The following is an 18,445-nucleotide window of genomic DNA, read 5'->3' as shown; positions in this document are numbered from 1 at the left end:
TTTTTAGGCGCTGTTGATTCGCCTTGCACCCTCCTCTATCTGCTACACTACAGTATGCTGCATTGCCTAGGGCCCCCTGCGGAGAGGTTAGAGGTAGGATTTGTTGGCAGGGCTATCAAATTTTTCAAATTTCAAATGGAAGCACACCTGATTTGGCATCAGGCATATCCCGCTGAAGTCATACCAACCTTTGGCCCCAATAGTGCACACTTAACTTTCTCACTAATATGTATTTGTTTTCATTGAACAAAGGCTATAAGGTGCAAACATTGTTGGTTAGTTTATTAAAATCAATAATTAAACCTTGCCCAACCAAACCATAATAGTTTTGGTATGATATGGGCGATCCGACAAAAATATGTCGTGCACACTCTTTCGGTCATACTTATTTATTTGTTGTCATTGAATAAAGAATACATATTACAGATGGTGTTGGTTACTTTTTTTAAATTCATAAAGCTCTGGATAAACCAAACCATAATAGATAAAAATATTCGGTACAAGTCGGTATGGGGAACCCAGGGGGGAACCGCGCTAATTTTCATAGCCGATGGTGGCTAAATTCATGAATTTAAGAATGAAAACCTAGCCTAACCTAACCTAACCTAATCTAACAAATAATCCAGTATTCGGCTATTTTCAAAATTTCCCGCTGGCTTTCTGTAAACCGACAAGAACCAAATATTCTTCTAACTGTAAAATATCCAAAATTATGAATGATTTAATGGCATAATTTTAAATATTTTATTTATAGATATATGCATAGTTTTTGACTACATATTATTTATTACGGCTTGGTTTACGCAGGGTATAATTGAGCGAGCGGCTTCATATAAGAGCAGTCGGCAATAATTAAGTACTTAATTAAATTCGTTAGGCGTATGTAATCAATTATCCATGCGCACTATAAATCCACCAGTATAAGTTGTCCGCTGAGTGGGGGCGCCACATGTTAACATTTGAAATAAGTACTTATTATCATTTCATGCGTTTTATCCTGAGATGAGCTTAGCTCTATATTCGAACACCTGACGATTTATGATGGTATATCTCACAGAACGGATAATAAATATAATTCCGACAGGCTATATTAATACGCTACATTTTGATGCAGGGTTTTGAATGCGTGAGTGTCCTACGAAAATGAAGCACGCATTATGCACGTGAAATAGTGTGTGTAATACACCGATATTAAATGAGCGTCAATGCATAAACCGAGAGCAGTAAAGTTGACAGTATTCGACGTATGACGTATTCTTGACACGTGTTTAAGTTTATCCCGGATTCTTCCTTACTCGAGTTCAATTACCTGCTACTCTTTACCCGTTAGATATTTCAGTTCCCATTATTTCTGAGTTCCATGGTATATCTATAGAATAAATCGCAATCTGCGCAAGTCTAATACACACGCACGTTCTTGCTCGATGGTTTTACGCTGATTCCAACATGTTTCAACGTGTGTACAATCTGGCTCAATGGTTTTTTGTTCGACATCGAACAAATTGCGCTATCCGAAAAAGATTGAAGGTCTGTAATTTTTGCGCGATGTAATTTGATTGAGGGAGTGAGGACGCACCGGATAGGCTAGTGTGGCCTCGCTCTCACTCGTGGTCGAAGTCGTGGCGGTGCGACGGTGGCCTCACAGCGTCTTGATGTGTCGAGTTGCTCGACTGTGAGGACGCAACGACGAGCATGCTTCCAAGTCAACATGCTCGATCGAGCAAGAACGTGCGTGGGTACTAGGCTTAAGGTTACATTGTTCCTCTATTAATTATAGTAAGGAGTCTTCGCCATTCGTAAATACAGTATTTACTCGACACCTGGAGAAGCTCTCCTCAATTTTATTCTCACAGCATATTATTGCTTGCATGGTGAATCATCTCTACTAGAACAGCGCCCAATTACAAAAATTATCTTATTAATTAGTCCATCTTAAAACATCTCGCAGACGAATTCGCAAGTTGCCCCCTATTAATATTTCTAACACACCCGTCAATTAATTATGCCAATTATTGTTAAAACTCGGGAAGTGACAAGTCACAAAAAAATCCTCAAGAAGCAAGCGGAGGATGTCGCATAGGCAGACGGATGTGAAATAAAAACTCGGGCACAATTTATTTTAAATGGTGCCTATTTATAAAATATAAAAGCGAATGAATGCCGAGCCGCGAGTTTTGTAAGGGTAGCTGCCAGTCATTGGCATTTCCTGTTTTTACCCTCTTCTTAGTAGTTATCCTCTTCCTGTTTGAGTGTTTGACTGAACGTACCTACTACCTTTGAGCTTTACTATCAAACAATGTAGTAGTATTGTTGTGTAATGGCCAGCGAATTGTTGAATCAACTTTTAGCCAGAGAAGTAGAATCTTTTAACAGTTTTAACACATAAGAAAGCAACATTATGTACGACAAATTTTAATGTAATTTCCAAGTAATTTGACTATACCTACAGCTACAGCCAGAATAATAAATGCATTGACGCCTTGTGGGCATTTCGAATCGGGCGGCTAACACATACATAACTTGAAAACACCTCAGATATATAGGTATACCCACCAGAAAAAAAAAATATTTGAAAAAAAATACGAAACTCGACGGGATTTTAAATCGTATAACCATTGATGTCGCGCCAATCCGTGCATTAACCAATTATGATACGAGCCCCCTATCTAATGACGACAATTTAAACTAGTAGGTCATACATTAAATACATTAAATGGTTATCAAATTGCGTTATTATTTTTTATGTTTGTGTATTAAATCAAGGAATATTAATTACCTACCTTAATTACTAACCGACGCCCGGCTCTCGTCAAATAATTTTAGTTATAACGTTTACTTGAACTTGGTAACAATTTTTAATAAACCATTTCTTTTCAAATTTTGAGAATGTAACATTCCGGGGACGGGATTTGAACCATTGAAGTGCAGAAGGCGAAATATAAATCTCACCTAAACTAAACTAAACCAATCTAACAAATAATCCAGTATACCTATCGGCTATTTTCAAAATTTGTTGCCGCTGGCTTCCCCATAAACGACTTGTACCTATTTTTCCTATATTGCTACAAACTACGAACATCTGATTGCCTCAAAATTTACTAGGTACCTAGGTAGACAAAATTCAATTGGTTATTTTTAATTAAACAAACAATACTAAAAAACTACATTAACTACAATAAAAAGCTTTATTCAAGAATAATTTAAATTAAGTAGGTACCTACTTACCTATGTAAAATTATAATATAATATAATATTATTTATTTATACCTACGAGTCTCTGTCCCTGTTCGTAAATCATTGATATTGAAGTGAACGGTAATCTCACATTCGTCATCTGTCAGTTTTCCCTCCATTTTTGAAACTAACAGCATTGACCCTTTTAGTGCAATGGACAACAGCTCTGTTGTTAAACAAACATAAACAAACAGAACAGTGACAAAACAGAACAGCCAGAAGAAAAATAAAACATTCATTTTTGTAGTATGTATTTATTTATTAATTAAATATTTATAAAACTTAAGTTTATAAAAGAAATATAATATAATATAATCACTGCATGTTGGCCATTCGGCGTAAAAACCTCGTTTTATCTGCTTGATTTTGACAATCATGCACAACTCCACCGAATTATTATACTCATTATTTCGTTGTACCTAGTCACCAAAGCACTGTGAACATAGGTACTAGATCAGTGGTTCTCACGTGAAATTTTACTGTGGCCGCACAACTGACATTGCAGTTCTATGGAAACGTCTGGTGGCTGCACCAAATTTCACTTTTGTTGTGATTGAAAAAATTGAAGCTAAATTTTATTTACTAAAAAAATGGTTCAATTTATTTATAGACAAGTCCATTTAATAAAAGACATTTGAACATTTTAGTATCTACATATCCATTTATTTAAAAATTATACCAATGGAAATTCCTCAATACTCCTTTTTTCAATGCGAGCCGCATGGCTGCTTCTAAGTTTACATCAGATCAGATGACAGATTCTGTCAACTGGCTTCGATATTTGTTTTTATGAAGTGCATTACACTGAATGATCTTTCACAGTATACAGTAGTAGGAAAAAATGACAATATTAATAAAGCAATTCCTTCCAATTCTTTGAATTGACTTTATTCCCAGAAATGGACTATTTCACACATGATTTCATCACAAAAACACAATATGGATCATTTGAGCGTGGAAAGAAATTTAAGACAAGTCATATTGTGTATTCAACCAATTACATGATTTTATAAATAAATTTTTGAAATATTATTCTGTAAAGCGCTGGTGGCCGCAGCAAAATCCTCCGGTGGCCACACATGAGAACCACTGTACTAGATGATTGATTACGACGAGATATACCTAGCTTGCCGGCAACACCGAGTTGAATCCCGTTTAATTGAGGCTTTTCAGCGATTAGGAATGCAGAATTTATATAATTTGATTTTTCACGGCTTATTAAAAATCTACACAACATAAGGAGATACGACAATTTCTATATTAAATGTTATATTTTTCCTGAAATGTCATAGTTCTGTTTATCGGTGTTCTCTTTTGTCACTGTTCTGTTTATTTATCACTGTCTGGCTTGTCACCGTTCTGTTTATTCACGGAACCGTGTTGCTTCTTTCTGTACTTACTTTTTTCGCAAATATGCACGGCGGAATACAAAAAAAATCAAACTTATAAGATGTTTTATGTAAGTATTTGTAAACAATTTTTTCTACTGTCTATCTTGATATTGAAATATGTAAATACCCACGCGTAAAGATAAATAGGTAAACATAATGAATCTGACATAAAAATGATTTAATTTTTAATATTACTATTTGAGAAAAAAATACACACATCGCCAGCCTCGGCGCTCAATACGTTAACTGACGAACAACCCTTGTTTTCAAAATGCAGCTGTCTTCAAATAAAATGCAATCATTCAGCGCGCGAACTGCGAATAGGGCGGACCTGTTTAAAAATAGAAAATACCGGAAGACATAATATAAAATTTAATAATCTCGCGTATTGAATTCAGTATAAAATTAATTACTACCGAAGTTTGAAGCAAATAAGGCCGCAGTGAAGATTTTCCCACATTTGAATTAAGTATTGATTGTTCCAAATTTGAATATAGATTTGTCTTATTAGGGAATTGTGAATGTGAACTGAGGAAAACATTTAAATTAGTGTGAAATTACTGAAATTAAAAAAGTGTATCCACGATGGCTGAAGGATTATTATTATAATAAATGCAGTTTAACATAAAACGAGATACCGGATTTTCATGAAAATCTAGAAGGTAAGATTAATATCATAACATTAAACATGGTTAATTTCGTTTTTAATGTACCTATACACATTATAAATATGTAAATTTTCTTCCAAACAGTTGATTAAGTGGCGATAATTAGTTATCATTTAACATTAGTCATTAGTGGGACCCCGATTTACATAAATTCAAACATTGAAGAATGTATGGGTTCGAGTCCACACGGGCGGCTTAAAACTGTACAAAACACTCCTTCGTTGTGGCCTCAAGACTAAGGATCGCGATTCGGATGATTTGGTCGTCTCTGCCCTTCTTAATCCACAGGGTGTCATTAGAGAATCCGTGGAACTCTTAATTTGGTCCGTCCTTCCGGAGGCTGCGCTTTCTTACACTCGCCGAATTAAATACAACAAGTTATTTCAGGATTTCATCTTCCCTCTGGGTTGCCTATATCTACCTATGACCAAAAAATTTGAGAGTCCGATGGAGAAAACTAGAAAAGATTTTACTAGATTCATTTTAGTCATAGAGCAGATTAATAAGATAAAAATGTGAAAACCAGTCGTCATGGATCAAGGTTTTGAAATAACGCGCCGGCTGTCCTCAAATACTGAATGCACGTTTCGTTTACGTGAGAAACTTTAATGCCATATTACGATACAGTCGTAACTATGGCAAATAACATATTTTTGAATGCAGAACTATTCCAACCGACATTTGAAATATTTTTTATGTTTTGAAAGTTTTTAGAAACGGCATAGTCAAGCAATGACATTAATATGGACGAAGCATCTAGAAAATAAAATGACACTCACTTTGTGTCGGGTCTGCCGGATGGCGAAATTCATATTTTAATATCGGTATCCTACGCTCAAATGAACATTCTGCTTGCAAGCGGTCTGGCGACACCGCTGGGTCTGCCCATACAAAATTTCTGACTGTCAGGTTTCGACTCCACCGTTATTATTGTGTTACAAAATGCCAATGTGCCTAGTTAAAAATTGTAAAAAAATCTACTAAACACTCCAAGAAAGATGGGATATCACTTTTCATGTGTTAGTATTATTTATTATTTATAAAATGCCATTTTAAGATATTGATTAATGTTTATTCAATGCAATTGAATGACAGGAACCATTGGACAGTCAGTCGCCTGTGATTCGCTGGGCTCACTTGCGTCTAATCTCCGAGAAGTCGCAAGTAACCGAGAATCTGTTTCTAACGCAATGAGTCATGACACTAATACGCTATTACAATAAAGGTTATATTACTATAAATTCTCGAAGCTTGTATCGCATAATGGAAACGGATACGTCATATGGTCACGTGACATCTACCTATACATCTGTGAATGACTTTCATGCACAATTTCTCGTGCGCGCCGGGTATGAAGTGATTTGTCCATTTAATATGTCATTGTAGTCAAGTTACAAATTTATTCCACATTTTTTTCATAAACAGTTCTACCAAATTATGATGTACCCATACATTTATTTAAATAAATAATAAATAATTGAAGTAGGTTGTTACAAAGAACTCACTTGTAAAAAAAATCTTCAAATGTGAGTTAGAATAGTACAATAGCTTTCATGTCATGTTTAAGTTTATCCCATAATTCTCCACACTTGAGATCAGTACCCCGTCAAACCACACACGGTAGAGTAGGTAGGGCCAGTACCCATTAATTTTGTGTTCCCTAGTTTTGGCTATGTTTCTGGAATACAATAATTCTACTAACCGGTAACTGGTAAAATAATAGTTATCTTTCCCAAAGTAGTTAATTCGCCCATCGTGTGACGTATGTTCAGTGACGTCCCGAGACAAAATGCCGCCCCTGGGTAGCGCTAAAATGTCGCCCCATTTTTTAAACAGTATTTTGTATCATCCGTGCACGTGTCGTTTCTGGTCACCATGGACGTCGAAAGGCAACAGAAGTAAGCTAGACATCGCGAACTCGACAAAAACATTACAGTCCTGTTAAACCTTTTAGGATGTTTATTAATACATTTTGTTTCCAACCAGTGAGCTTAATTTTTAATGGAGAGATATTTTCGTTATTACTTAGTTTAGGTAGCTATTTCGGTACTGTTCGGTTATACGGAATACAGCGGACAACACATTTTGAAAATAGCCGATAAACTGGATTATTTGTCAGGTTAACCTAACCAAACCTAACCTAACCCACCCTAACCTAACCTAAACTAACCCAAACTAACAAATACTCCAGTATATTGGGTATTTTCAAAATGCGTTTTCCGCTGTATTCAGTATAACAGAACAGTACTGCTATTTCTATATCTACTAAATGATTGTCCTCGATTTGCCGCCTTTCTAGTAACTGCCGCCCCCAAGCAACGCTCAATCTGCCTACCCCCACGGGACTTCACTGCGTATGTTTGCCGCGGAAATGAAAAATAAGTGACATCGTTCTGTTATTTTTTGTCGTTTGTTCCATTCACCATCTGGTTTAAATAAAATTGTTAAAAATAATGGTTTGTTTAGAGCTGTCTGTTTGATTATTGTGGCGTTCGGATCGGATATCCGCCCTCCCAATACACCACAATAAAGGAGCCTCGAACTACCTATTCAAATTGTATTTGTGAATCTACCTATAGGCATTACATATTACCATGATTAGCATTGAATCTATGAGCTTGCATGGCTTGTAAAGAAAATAAAACTAGGAATTATCAACAAAAGTCAACGAAAAATTAATAGAGAATAAAAAAAATTTATATTTTAAAACAAGTTATTTATAAATAAATATAGATTGTTTTTAAAAATAAAAAAATATTGATTATAATACCTAATATAATGATTTTTGACGTGTTTAGGAAAATACATAATTTAAACTCGTCATTCAATTTTATGTCGTTTGTGAGCTATTGAAATTTTATCGATTTGGTGTGTACCTAGATGTAGTTGGGTATTTCCCGAGAAAATCTCAATCACGAGTAGTAGTTAGAAAAAAACTGTAAAAATCCTAAAATCAGTGTAAAAACAGACAAATTCGAAAAAAATATGTTTTTTTTTTATTATTTATGTAAGAAGACAAACAAAATAGATGTAGGAAAACAAAAATAATTCAAAAACTTATTAAAATAGACTTTCAAAAAACACAGACTGCCAATCGCTGCGTCTGACAATCGCGTACGCTTTTGAGACACGAAATTCCCTGATGTTGCAAAAATTGCGCTCATTTTGAGTCGAGGTTGGCTTCATTGTGTTAAATGCCCGATCAGTCTTTGAACGTTTTGTTTTCTGTCCACTTTTTTCATACAGAAAATCGTTTTTTCAATTAATATTTGATAATGAAGAAATCCTGAATCCCGAGAAAAGATTCTCGAGATCCGGGATTTCCCGAAATGTTAAAAATTTCAATTCTCGAGATTCCGGATGGAAAATCTCGAAAATTTCTCGAGAATTCCTGTCGGGAAATTCCCGAAACGAATATATTCGTTAATTCCCTATTCATCAGTAATATCGTATTATCTTCTTATTTCCTGTAAATATACCTGACAAGTTTGTTCTTTTTCTCTGATCTCCACAGCTTACCTCGTTCCAAAAGTCACCCTTCGCTACTGTCTCAGACGAAACCCTACAAAATCCGTGTCCTACGCAATTGCCTAGGCTTCCAAGGGCCTATTAGATACGCTATTATTAAGCCCTGGGTATTATTCTTTAATCTAAGGCCCTGGGTATACTATATACCTAAACTTAGTTTACCCATATTTTAATCGCCGAATAATATCCATCCGGCAGTTAATGGTACTTAATTAATATAAAACGACACATCGCGCGACCTTCACAATATGTCACATCCGCATCCGTTCGATTGAATAAAAAAATTATAATAGTGAACGCGCTTTTCACAATGCTTGTAACGGTTGCAATTTGTCTTTCTTCTTGTATAGCCAGTTGTCCTATTTCCCCATTGTTGTCGAGCCTTTTTCCTACATATCCGCTACCATATGAATAAGGCATATTATGATTTATGACCTACCAATAATTGTCGACTCGTTTGGAAGTGGTATCACTTTTTTATTGTATTTAAATAGGTGTGGTAATTATGGCACTGGCATATCTGGACCCCAGGACAAATGGACGCCGCACTGTCGAATGAAATAAATAGACGTTCGTTACGATTTGATAAAGTAGAGGAGGAATTTTAATAAGTTTCTAGTAGATTAAATTCATTTTGCTTTTATTGCGGATTGAGAATTATTATGCCTGACGCTTTATATAAAAATATAAGAACTCTCTTCTCGTTGTAACTTAAACATAATATGCATAATTAAATCATTATTTACGTGTGCATATTTAAATTCTGACTAAGTATTAAATAATAATACCTATATAAGTATTAAATATATATTTTAAAAGTAAGTAAAAGTATTTTGATTGCGTAGCCCCAGTTGTCCCGGCGCCGAATCGTCCTAGACTCGTAATTATTGTAAAAAATCGATAGATGTTAAAAGTGAAGTTGAAAAGTGTAATATAAGTATACAATACTTCTCAAGGGGTTGTATCGCTCTGCGGGTGTCTATCAGAGACTTCACCATAAATTATTGTGCATCTTGTATAGTCCACACTGAATCTGGACCATAGCCTCCACAAGGGTAGGTGCTGACAGGGCTCTAGCATAGGGGAGCCCGACGTGGCGCTTGAACAGCTAAGTGAGATAAACACACATCACAAAATTGCACTAAATTTCAAATAAAAATGGCTATTTATCCAATATGGCGAGGAGTCATGTTATTCGGCTGCCACAAATCGAGGTTGCGATCAGTGCTTCATAATATGATGACGAGTGCAGAGAATTTAATAATTCAAGTGAAAGTAGGTATTTAAAAATACAAAATATCACTAAAAATACACGGAATACCTTTAATTTTACATCCCCAAGCCGTTAAGTTCCCCGGTGTACTATTTTGGGAACACTGCTTTTGAGCATCACACTGGCCAGGGAGGCCCGCCACACCATGTCGAAGCCATGGTCTGGACTCTGGAGTCTGGACTGTCCTCATCTTTTTCGCTATTACCGCGTATATATTATTCACGCCACAAGCTTTATCATCCAGCCAGTGACGTCCCAAGACAAAATGCCGCCCCATTTTTTTATTCAGTATTTTTTTATCATCCGTACACGTGTCGTTTCTGGTCACCAAGCACGTCGAAGGGCAACGGTAGTAAACTAGACATCGCGAACCCGACAAAAAGTACGGTCCTGTTAAATCTTTTATGTTAATTTAAACATTTTGTTTCCAATCAGTGAACTGATTTTTTTTAATGAAATGATATTTTCATTATTACTAAGTTTAGGTAGCCATTTATATATATATATATATATATATATACGAAATGATTACCCTCGTTTTGCCACCCTTCAAGTGACTTCTGCCCGCAAACGATGCTCAATCTGCCTACCCCCACGGGACGTCACTGCATTCAGCATCCCACAAACATTTAAAAAAGTAAAATACAATTTGGTATTACTAATTTTTTTTTTATTTTAACAACCGCACATAGGTGCCTACCTACATACTTTATTTTAGGATTAGCCGATCGTAAGAGAAAAAAAAACATTTTTGGTAAGAAAAGCTACAAAACAAATTGAAGGTCTCGACTTGAATGTGAAATTTTGTCGCTGTGTCGACGTGGGTTCAGATTTTTAAAGATATTTAAATTAATGTAGTTAGGTTAGGTCTACAATAATTAAAGTCAGCATTATAAGTTGATAAGTTTGTTGATCTAACTGACATAAATAAACCCTGCATTCTGCACATCAAATTGCTAGTTGACCGTTGAGCCAAGTCGGACGTTTGATGATAAGAGTAAAGAATTCATTTAAATTGAACTGCCCGTCGAGTGTCGCCTTGCATTTCCGGCGGCCGCGGTTCGCAATCGATATTATCACAGAACCGCTAAAAACTGGGCGGCGATTGGCGATATTGTAATAAAACAAAAAACGGCCGCCGGATATGACAGGCGACACGTGACACGTGCGAAGGTGCGCGCTGCGACAGCGGATGCCGCACACGAGCCTGCATTTCCGCTAAAAAACACCTACAATCTACATTCTGCATCCTAGGTGGGCGACATTGTATCTACCTACTCTTGTAAGGTAACTTGTAGGAAAGTAAGTAGGTACATTATAATGTAGTACGGTACTATAAAGCAAAATATATTTTAATATGGCTACACTTGCGTTCGTCAGTGTTATAATATTATGTATGTATACCAAGGCCGATTATATTCAGGCACTGAATTACGCAGTGATGCCCTGTGGGGGTATGCAGGTCATGCGTTCAGTGACGTTCCTAGACAAAATGCCGCCCCATTTTCATACAGTATTTTTTATCATCCTTTCATGACTATAATATCTAAGAAATATAAAGAGGACGGTGCATCTTTAATTTCGACGACCAACGCAACATCCGTGCGTACTGGCTAATCACTTCAGACTGTAATTATTCGCAAATTTGCACTTGTCGTTTCTGGTCACCAAGGACGTCGAAGGGCAACGGAAGTAAACTAGACATCGCGAATCCAATAAAACCAGGGAGCTGAATTTTAAAAAAATAATAATTTAAATAATAGCTATTCATATATATTTCAAATGATTCTCCTCGATTTGCCGCCCTTCAAGTAACTGCCGCCCCAAATCGACGCTCAATTTGCCTACCCTCTAGGGACGTTAGTGCGTGCGTTGCATAGGGGTGGCACATTATAAAGGGCGGCGAAGACGGAATGAATACAAATATTACACATTTTTGAGAGCAGTGGTGGTTTTCCATGAAGCAGACGATGCGGTCGCTTCATTAGAAAATATGACATCTTAATTTATATTATAATACCCACTAACCCACTTCTCCTAGGGACGTCACTGGAAATATTTATTTATTTATTTAAGAATACAAAACATTGTGGACATAACAAATCTAAATTCAAGACGTACACAACATGAGATTTACATTATAAATCAAACATTACCCTCACAAGAGAGAAGAGAATAGGTATATAGAAAAAAAATATACTAACAATAATAATAATAATAACAAAAAATCAAAAATTGAATACATTTTAATACAGAAAAATATAATTTTTGAAAACAAAAAACATACAATTTTATACAGAAAAATACAGTTTCAAAAACAAAATGCAAAGTACATCATTGATAGATAGATAGTCTTTAGGGAGCGCATTTACTAATGTTGAGCCCCTCGCTAATGAATTACAATGATTGTGCTAGCAGCTAGAGTGACGTCCCTAGGTAAAGTGCTGCCGTTAAGCAGACCTAGAATACCCCTTACATTCAAATTGCCTGCAAATTCGTTAAGAATTCGTTAACTCAAACAGTGGTGGTTTTTGTTATTTATTTGTTTGGTGCTTGAAAGTGTGGAGATGTGGCAATGGCAGGTTTGGAGGCACCCTTGTGGAATTTTTTTCTTGTGCAATAAGCCACTATTATAATGGGTATTGAAATTCGGTAATACTTTTCCAGGTACATTCCCCATACCCGGATACTCCACAACTTCGAGTCTGGCAATAAACGCCTGACCTACTGGTATAACTAAGGGTATTTACCCATACGTTATTGTAAGCTGTTGCATCCACAGGTGGTTATCGGATGTGTTTGGCTTATTATTATTATTATTAGGATAGTTAGTGTCTGTCCGTGTCATCCACGCTGTCATGTCGTTTAGACATGCCGTTAAATATTAAAGCAAACATAGGATGCTTCAGATAGTTGCACTAATTTATGAGTGCACTGGATCTTCCAGTAGTCACAGGATTGCGTGTCATGGACTAACGAGAGGAGTGGGACCAGTTCATTGGGAATGCTGTTCAACAGCAGATTATACATATCACGATGCTCAGTCATGAGGTTCTGATGAAAAAAAAAGAATTGATTTTCCATTTACCTAGTATTTTGTTTGTTTCTGGGGATGGTTTGTATCCGAAAACCAACACCTTTGTGCCTGAAGTCGATATTATGCAATAATACAATAATTCTTGATTTAGTACAGGAGTTCCCAGAAAGACCTGGAAGAAAAGGCAAAAACTGAAAAATCTGAACTGAAACGGTTAGTCTCCAAAACTGGAGAACTACAGCTTAGGATAGGCAGGATAGGTAGACGTGGAAGAGATCTTGAAGGCGGCCAAGATCCAAGCAAGATTGTTGATGACTTATTTTTTAAATTTCAGTCAGGTGTTTAATCAAAATTTTTTTCATTATGATTTCAGGTGCTTATGGATCACCGTTGTTGAGAAAACTTTTCGAAACTATTCTGTGAGATAAATTATCGAATTGGTTTGGTAGAAGAACTCAAGAAAATAATCATGGAGACAGCAAATGTAATACGAAGAGCAGATCATCCAGGGATGGAGAGCTCACATCATTGGTCACAGCGGGATGCGTATGACAGGCAGTCAAAGAGGTCTTCATATCGCGCAGAAGAAGCATTACCCATTGGTAAGTTGTTGTCTATGACCGATTTACAAAATGTTGGCTATGAAATTTTGCCAATAATGCTGATAAGTGATAGCAATAAATGATAATTGTAGGTAGGTACTTACATACTTCAATCTGTAATAAGTTCTCACATACTCATAATATATCATCATAGTCATATAACTAAGAAACTACTATCGGCATCACTCCTTCAAATTATTGTAGAATTCACCCTAATGGTAGGTAGTTAATAATATTTTTATGTATAAATACTTTTATGCATTAGTTGCAGATGTCACTGTTACCAATATTTTGTTTCGGACTCATAATGTAGGTGTCACTATATGGTGACTTTAAATGTGTATAATAATATTATCTGCTCAAAATGTAACTTTGCCATTAATTTGAAACTTAATTTGGGTTTTTAGCTACACACAATATATTGATTAATTTTTCTTTGGGTATTCACAGTAATAAAATTAATATTCAAAAGAATTCTTAAGTACTTCTAGTAAAAATATACTATTTCCTATATTCAACGAATAATTCAAAAGATTTGAGAATGAAACACTCTATATTATTGAATACCTATGCATAATTGAACAAAATACAAAATACACTTGACGAGACTTGAACCTGTGACCACTGGATTCGCACCAATGTGCTTTACCAATTAAGCTACGGGCAGCCTATCTAATTATGACTAAATTAACTAGAATTTTTACATATTGTGTAATGTTTGATTATTGGTTTTTGTGTTTTAAATCAAAATATCAATTGAGTGCATTGATTACTGATTGATGCCTGGATCACTCCAAATTTTAGTTATAACGTATTTGTCTTCTTCTTTCTTCTTTGCCCATATCCGCCCCTTAACTGGAGCATATGGACACCACGCGGCGCCTCCAAGAATCCCTGTCGCTCGCCAGTCTTCTTGCTTCGTTCCAGGTCAAACCAGCATCCCGTAGCTCCGCCGTATACACTCTGTAGATTGTATTTAGCGGCCTTCCAGGACGCCGGAATCCGGTCGGCTTGAAGAACAGGCAAGCCAGGTTAAAGTTCTCTTCTGGCATCCGCAGCACGTGGCCGAGCCAGGTCCAACGTCGCCTCTTCACTTTCAGCGTGATGAGAGGCTGCTTGGTACGTTCTCTTATCTCCTCGTTGCTCCTAAAGTCATACCACCGCACACCCAGTATTCGTCGCAAACATCTGTTTTCGAAGCTCAGTATACGGTTGCTCTGAGCCTTCGTAAGGTGCCATGATTCGCTACCGTAAAGCAGCACCGTCAGAATGCAAGCGTCGAATAGGCGGCATTTGGTTTTGACCGAGTACAATCGTGAGTCCCAGACATTTCGCATCGAGTTGAATGTTGCTCCAGCCATTCCCATTCGGATAGCGAGCTCTTTCTGCAAAATGCCATCTCCCGTGATGTGTACCCCCAGGTACTTGAAGCTGTCGACGCTCTCGATGCTCTGTCCATCGCTAATCAGAGGGAAATCTGGATCAGGACAGGTGCTATTGCACAAGACGTTGGTTTTCTTCGCGTTGATTTTCAAACCAACGCGAGAGGAGTTGTTATGCAACCTGTCGATTGTCTCTTGAATGCCCTCGATTGAGTTGTCGAATAGGACAGCATCATCGGCGTATTCCAGGTCGCATAGCTTCACCGTGGGGGTAACAGGTATGCCTCGGTCGGGTGGTATTGACTTCCGTAGTATGAAGTCAAAGAGAATGATAAAGAGAAACGGTGCAAGGACACAACCCTGTCTGACTCCGGTCGTGACCCCGAACCATTCCCTGACAGTGTCTCCAATTCTGACACAGCATTCGCTATTCTCGTGCAGGCTTTTGATTATGGCAATGATCTTGGGAGGGATCCCGTATGCTCCCAGTATCATCCAGAGGGAGGGGCGGTGCGGACTGTCGAAAACCTTCTCATAATCCACAAAACAGCAGGCCATCGGACTGTTCAACTCATGGCTCTGCTGGAGAAGACATCGAAGGTTGTGGATTTGGTCTGCACACGCTCGACCAGGTAGAAACCCGGCTTGGTTTTTCCTGAGGACGTGCATTATTGGGTCCCTTATTCTCATCAAAACGATGTTTGCCAAAATCTTTCCCGGAACACTGAGTAGCGTAATGCCTCGGTAATTGTCGCAGCTTAGAGGGTCACCTTTTTTAAGAAGTGTGATGATTTCACCGTTCACCCAGTCCCTTGGGCAGCGCTCTTCTTCCCACACCTTTGTCATCAGATGAAACATAGGGTGCAGGATTGCGCTCAAGCTGTACTTGAGGAATTCAGGATGTACGTATTTGTACTTTCTAATAATTTAATAAACATTTTTTTTTATTCAACGAATAACAATTCACAAGATTTGAGAATGTAACACTAATCATATTGACATACACAATTTAAAAACACCTCAGATATAATATTATACCTACTAGAAAAAGTAGTTTTCAAATTGTATGTTCAGTAAAAAATAAGTAAATGAAATTCAATTCACAACAGAATAAATTAATTTATTTTAATCATATTAAATTTAGCAAACTAATTTTTTTAATGAACAACGAAAAACAGATTAATAAGATAGAAATGCGAAAGCATGTTTTGGGTCATGTTTTAAATATCAGAAAAATATTGAATGCACGTTTTGTTTATGTGACAAAATTAAAAGCATTATTACGATACAGAAAAATATGGCTAAATAAAATTATTCAACACTGCCACTATAAGCAATGTTTTTCTTTATTTTTTTATAAATCATTGTAATTTTCTTTTTCTCTTTGCAGACCCTCGAAACTGGAGCCGAATGGATGTAGCGAGGTGGCTCTCAGCTACAGCGTCAAGACACCGCATTGCCCCGCCACCATCTGACAGATTTCCCATGAACGGGAAGGGTCTTTGTCTCATGACCGTCGACATGTATTTGAACAGGGTTCCGCTGGGAGGAAAGCTGCTTTATAGAGACTTTCAAATAAGACTAGCAAAGGCCATGCACATGACATAAAGTATTTTTTTTGAAATTGAAATATTTTTCAGAAATGATATTATTAACCCCGGCCATGGTCTACATCTACAGGCTGTTCAGCATTGAATGTTAAATTAGTGTATGTTACTGTAAAAAATTACACTATGTTGTCATTCAATTTGCATTGTCACATTCTCAGACATCGTCGCTGCATACCACTTACCTCCAATGTGGCAAAAACATTTTCTCCAATGTGCACAATCGAGTTAGTTATGTTCATCATAAAATTTGGTAGATGTACCTCACATTGGAGATTTATAACTTTCAACCAAAACGACATAGTACATTGATTGAAAAAATCTAGGAATTTTTTGACATCAAAGACTCAATTTCGCAAAATTGGCACATTGGAGGTATTTTGCGTGCAGCGACGACATTTTATAATAGAGATGAACCTCATCTAAGGCATGTTTATTGCAGATTCCATCGTTACCATTAATTACCGATTATTTAATTTAAGTTTACTTATATAGATGGAAGTAGTATTTACAAAAATATTATAATATTATAAAAATAATTTGTGTTACATGACTTGGTTGATAATATCCAGTAATACTTTTCATAAATTCATATACATTTTTGTAAAAAAAAAACAAATTAACTTACTGAACAAAATAAATATTGTATCTAAGCAGTTTCTATAAACATAGATTCCTTTTTGGTGAATTGGTTTAGTTAGTTAGTTAGTCCACACCAACTTAATGTTCAATTTTATTTTATTATGTACAGAATACAAAATGTTATTCTAGCAGCTGTGTTATATTTGTATTAAATTTAGGATACAATATTTTTCTTGTTTCTATTGTAAGTTGGTTAGTAGATTTGTTTGTAAGTATTGTAAAAAAATAGTTATTTTATTCTCTAAGTATAATATTGTAAATTGTGTACATCTGTCTGTATTAGATATTTAAGATAATCATGTCATATTTTCTAGTCACATTGACAAAAACTTAAGAAAAAATAAAATTGGTTTTTTTAAAGATTTCTTTTTATTATTTAACCGGTTCTATGCCTTCATCGAGTTATCTAAGACACACATACAAATTTCACGACTTATCTCGTCCAAACTTAAACTGAAATTACTAGCCACTGTCGATTGATTTGCATAATCTAAAAAATTAACCACACAGTGACATATGTTTCAATAATTATGAAATATTACGCTACAAATTATCAATATTACAGCGACTGTAGGAAAAGCTTCATTCTACATTCAACGTGTCATTAAAAATCTGTGGCCTATCAGATACTGCCATAGTAATATCGTGAGGCATAGAAAAGGTTAATGACATATTATTCACTAGTTTTTTAGGTACAAGTCGGTTATGTGGAATACAGCGACAAACACATTTTGAAAATACCCAATTTAATGGATTATTTGTTAGTTTGGGTTAGTTTAGGTTAGGTTTGGTTAGGTTAACCTAATAAATAATCCGGTATATCGGCTATTTTCAAAATGTGTTTGCCGCTGTATTCCACATAACCGACTTGTACCGTTTTTTATTAAAAATGGTTCAGAGAACTAATTTGTTTATAGTGCCAATATTACTTATAGTCCAACACATGGCTCTCATGCCAGGATCTTTGACGGGCTCCAGGCAGTCGTAACGATCAACAGTAACATCAGTGTATTTTTAGCGATTACTTGTATTTTTTTTAAATCACTTGAATTATGGAGGCTAGATCCCTGTCAGCCTCAGA

The 18,445-nt window shown here is 36.2% G+C and overlaps 1 protein-coding gene across 4 annotated transcripts; it reads left to right on the top strand.

The window, feature by feature from the left end:
• Window positions 1-5,148: 5,148 nt before the first annotated feature.
• On the top strand, window positions 5,149-17,721 carry edl (ETS-domain lacking). Of its 4 annotated transcripts, none has more exons than XM_085956396.1 (3): window positions 5,149-5,287; window positions 13,505-13,733; window positions 16,506-17,715. In XM_085956396.1, exons 2-3 carry the CDS (start codon window positions 13,601-13,603, stop codon window positions 16,721-16,723), a joined length of 351 nt encoding a protein of 116 aa, XP_085812522.1. In that variant the 5' UTR covers window positions 5,149-5,287; window positions 13,505-13,600; the 3' UTR covers window positions 16,724-17,715. The 4 variants fall into 4 exon arrangements, with proteins under 4 accessions (XP_085812522.1, XP_085812523.1, XP_085812524.1 ...); XM_085956397.1 differs by lacking the exon at window positions 5,149-5,287 and adding an exon at window positions 11,253-11,396 and having other exon boundaries at window positions 16,506-17,721; XM_085956398.1 differs by lacking the exon at window positions 5,149-5,287 and adding an exon at window positions 11,255-11,381.
• Window positions 17,722-18,445: the final 724 nt, after the last annotated feature.

Source organism: Rhyacophila brunnea, unplaced genomic scaffold (assembly GCF_057557595.1).
Source record: "Rhyacophila brunnea isolate RB1 unplaced genomic scaffold, BYU_Rbru_1.0 scaffold_6, whole genome shotgun sequence".
Taxonomy (NCBI): Eukaryota; Metazoa; Arthropoda; class Insecta; order Trichoptera; family Rhyacophilidae; genus Rhyacophila; species Rhyacophila brunnea.
Note: the sequence above shows the minus strand (reverse complement) of the source record. Positions and strands in the feature narration are given on the sequence as shown.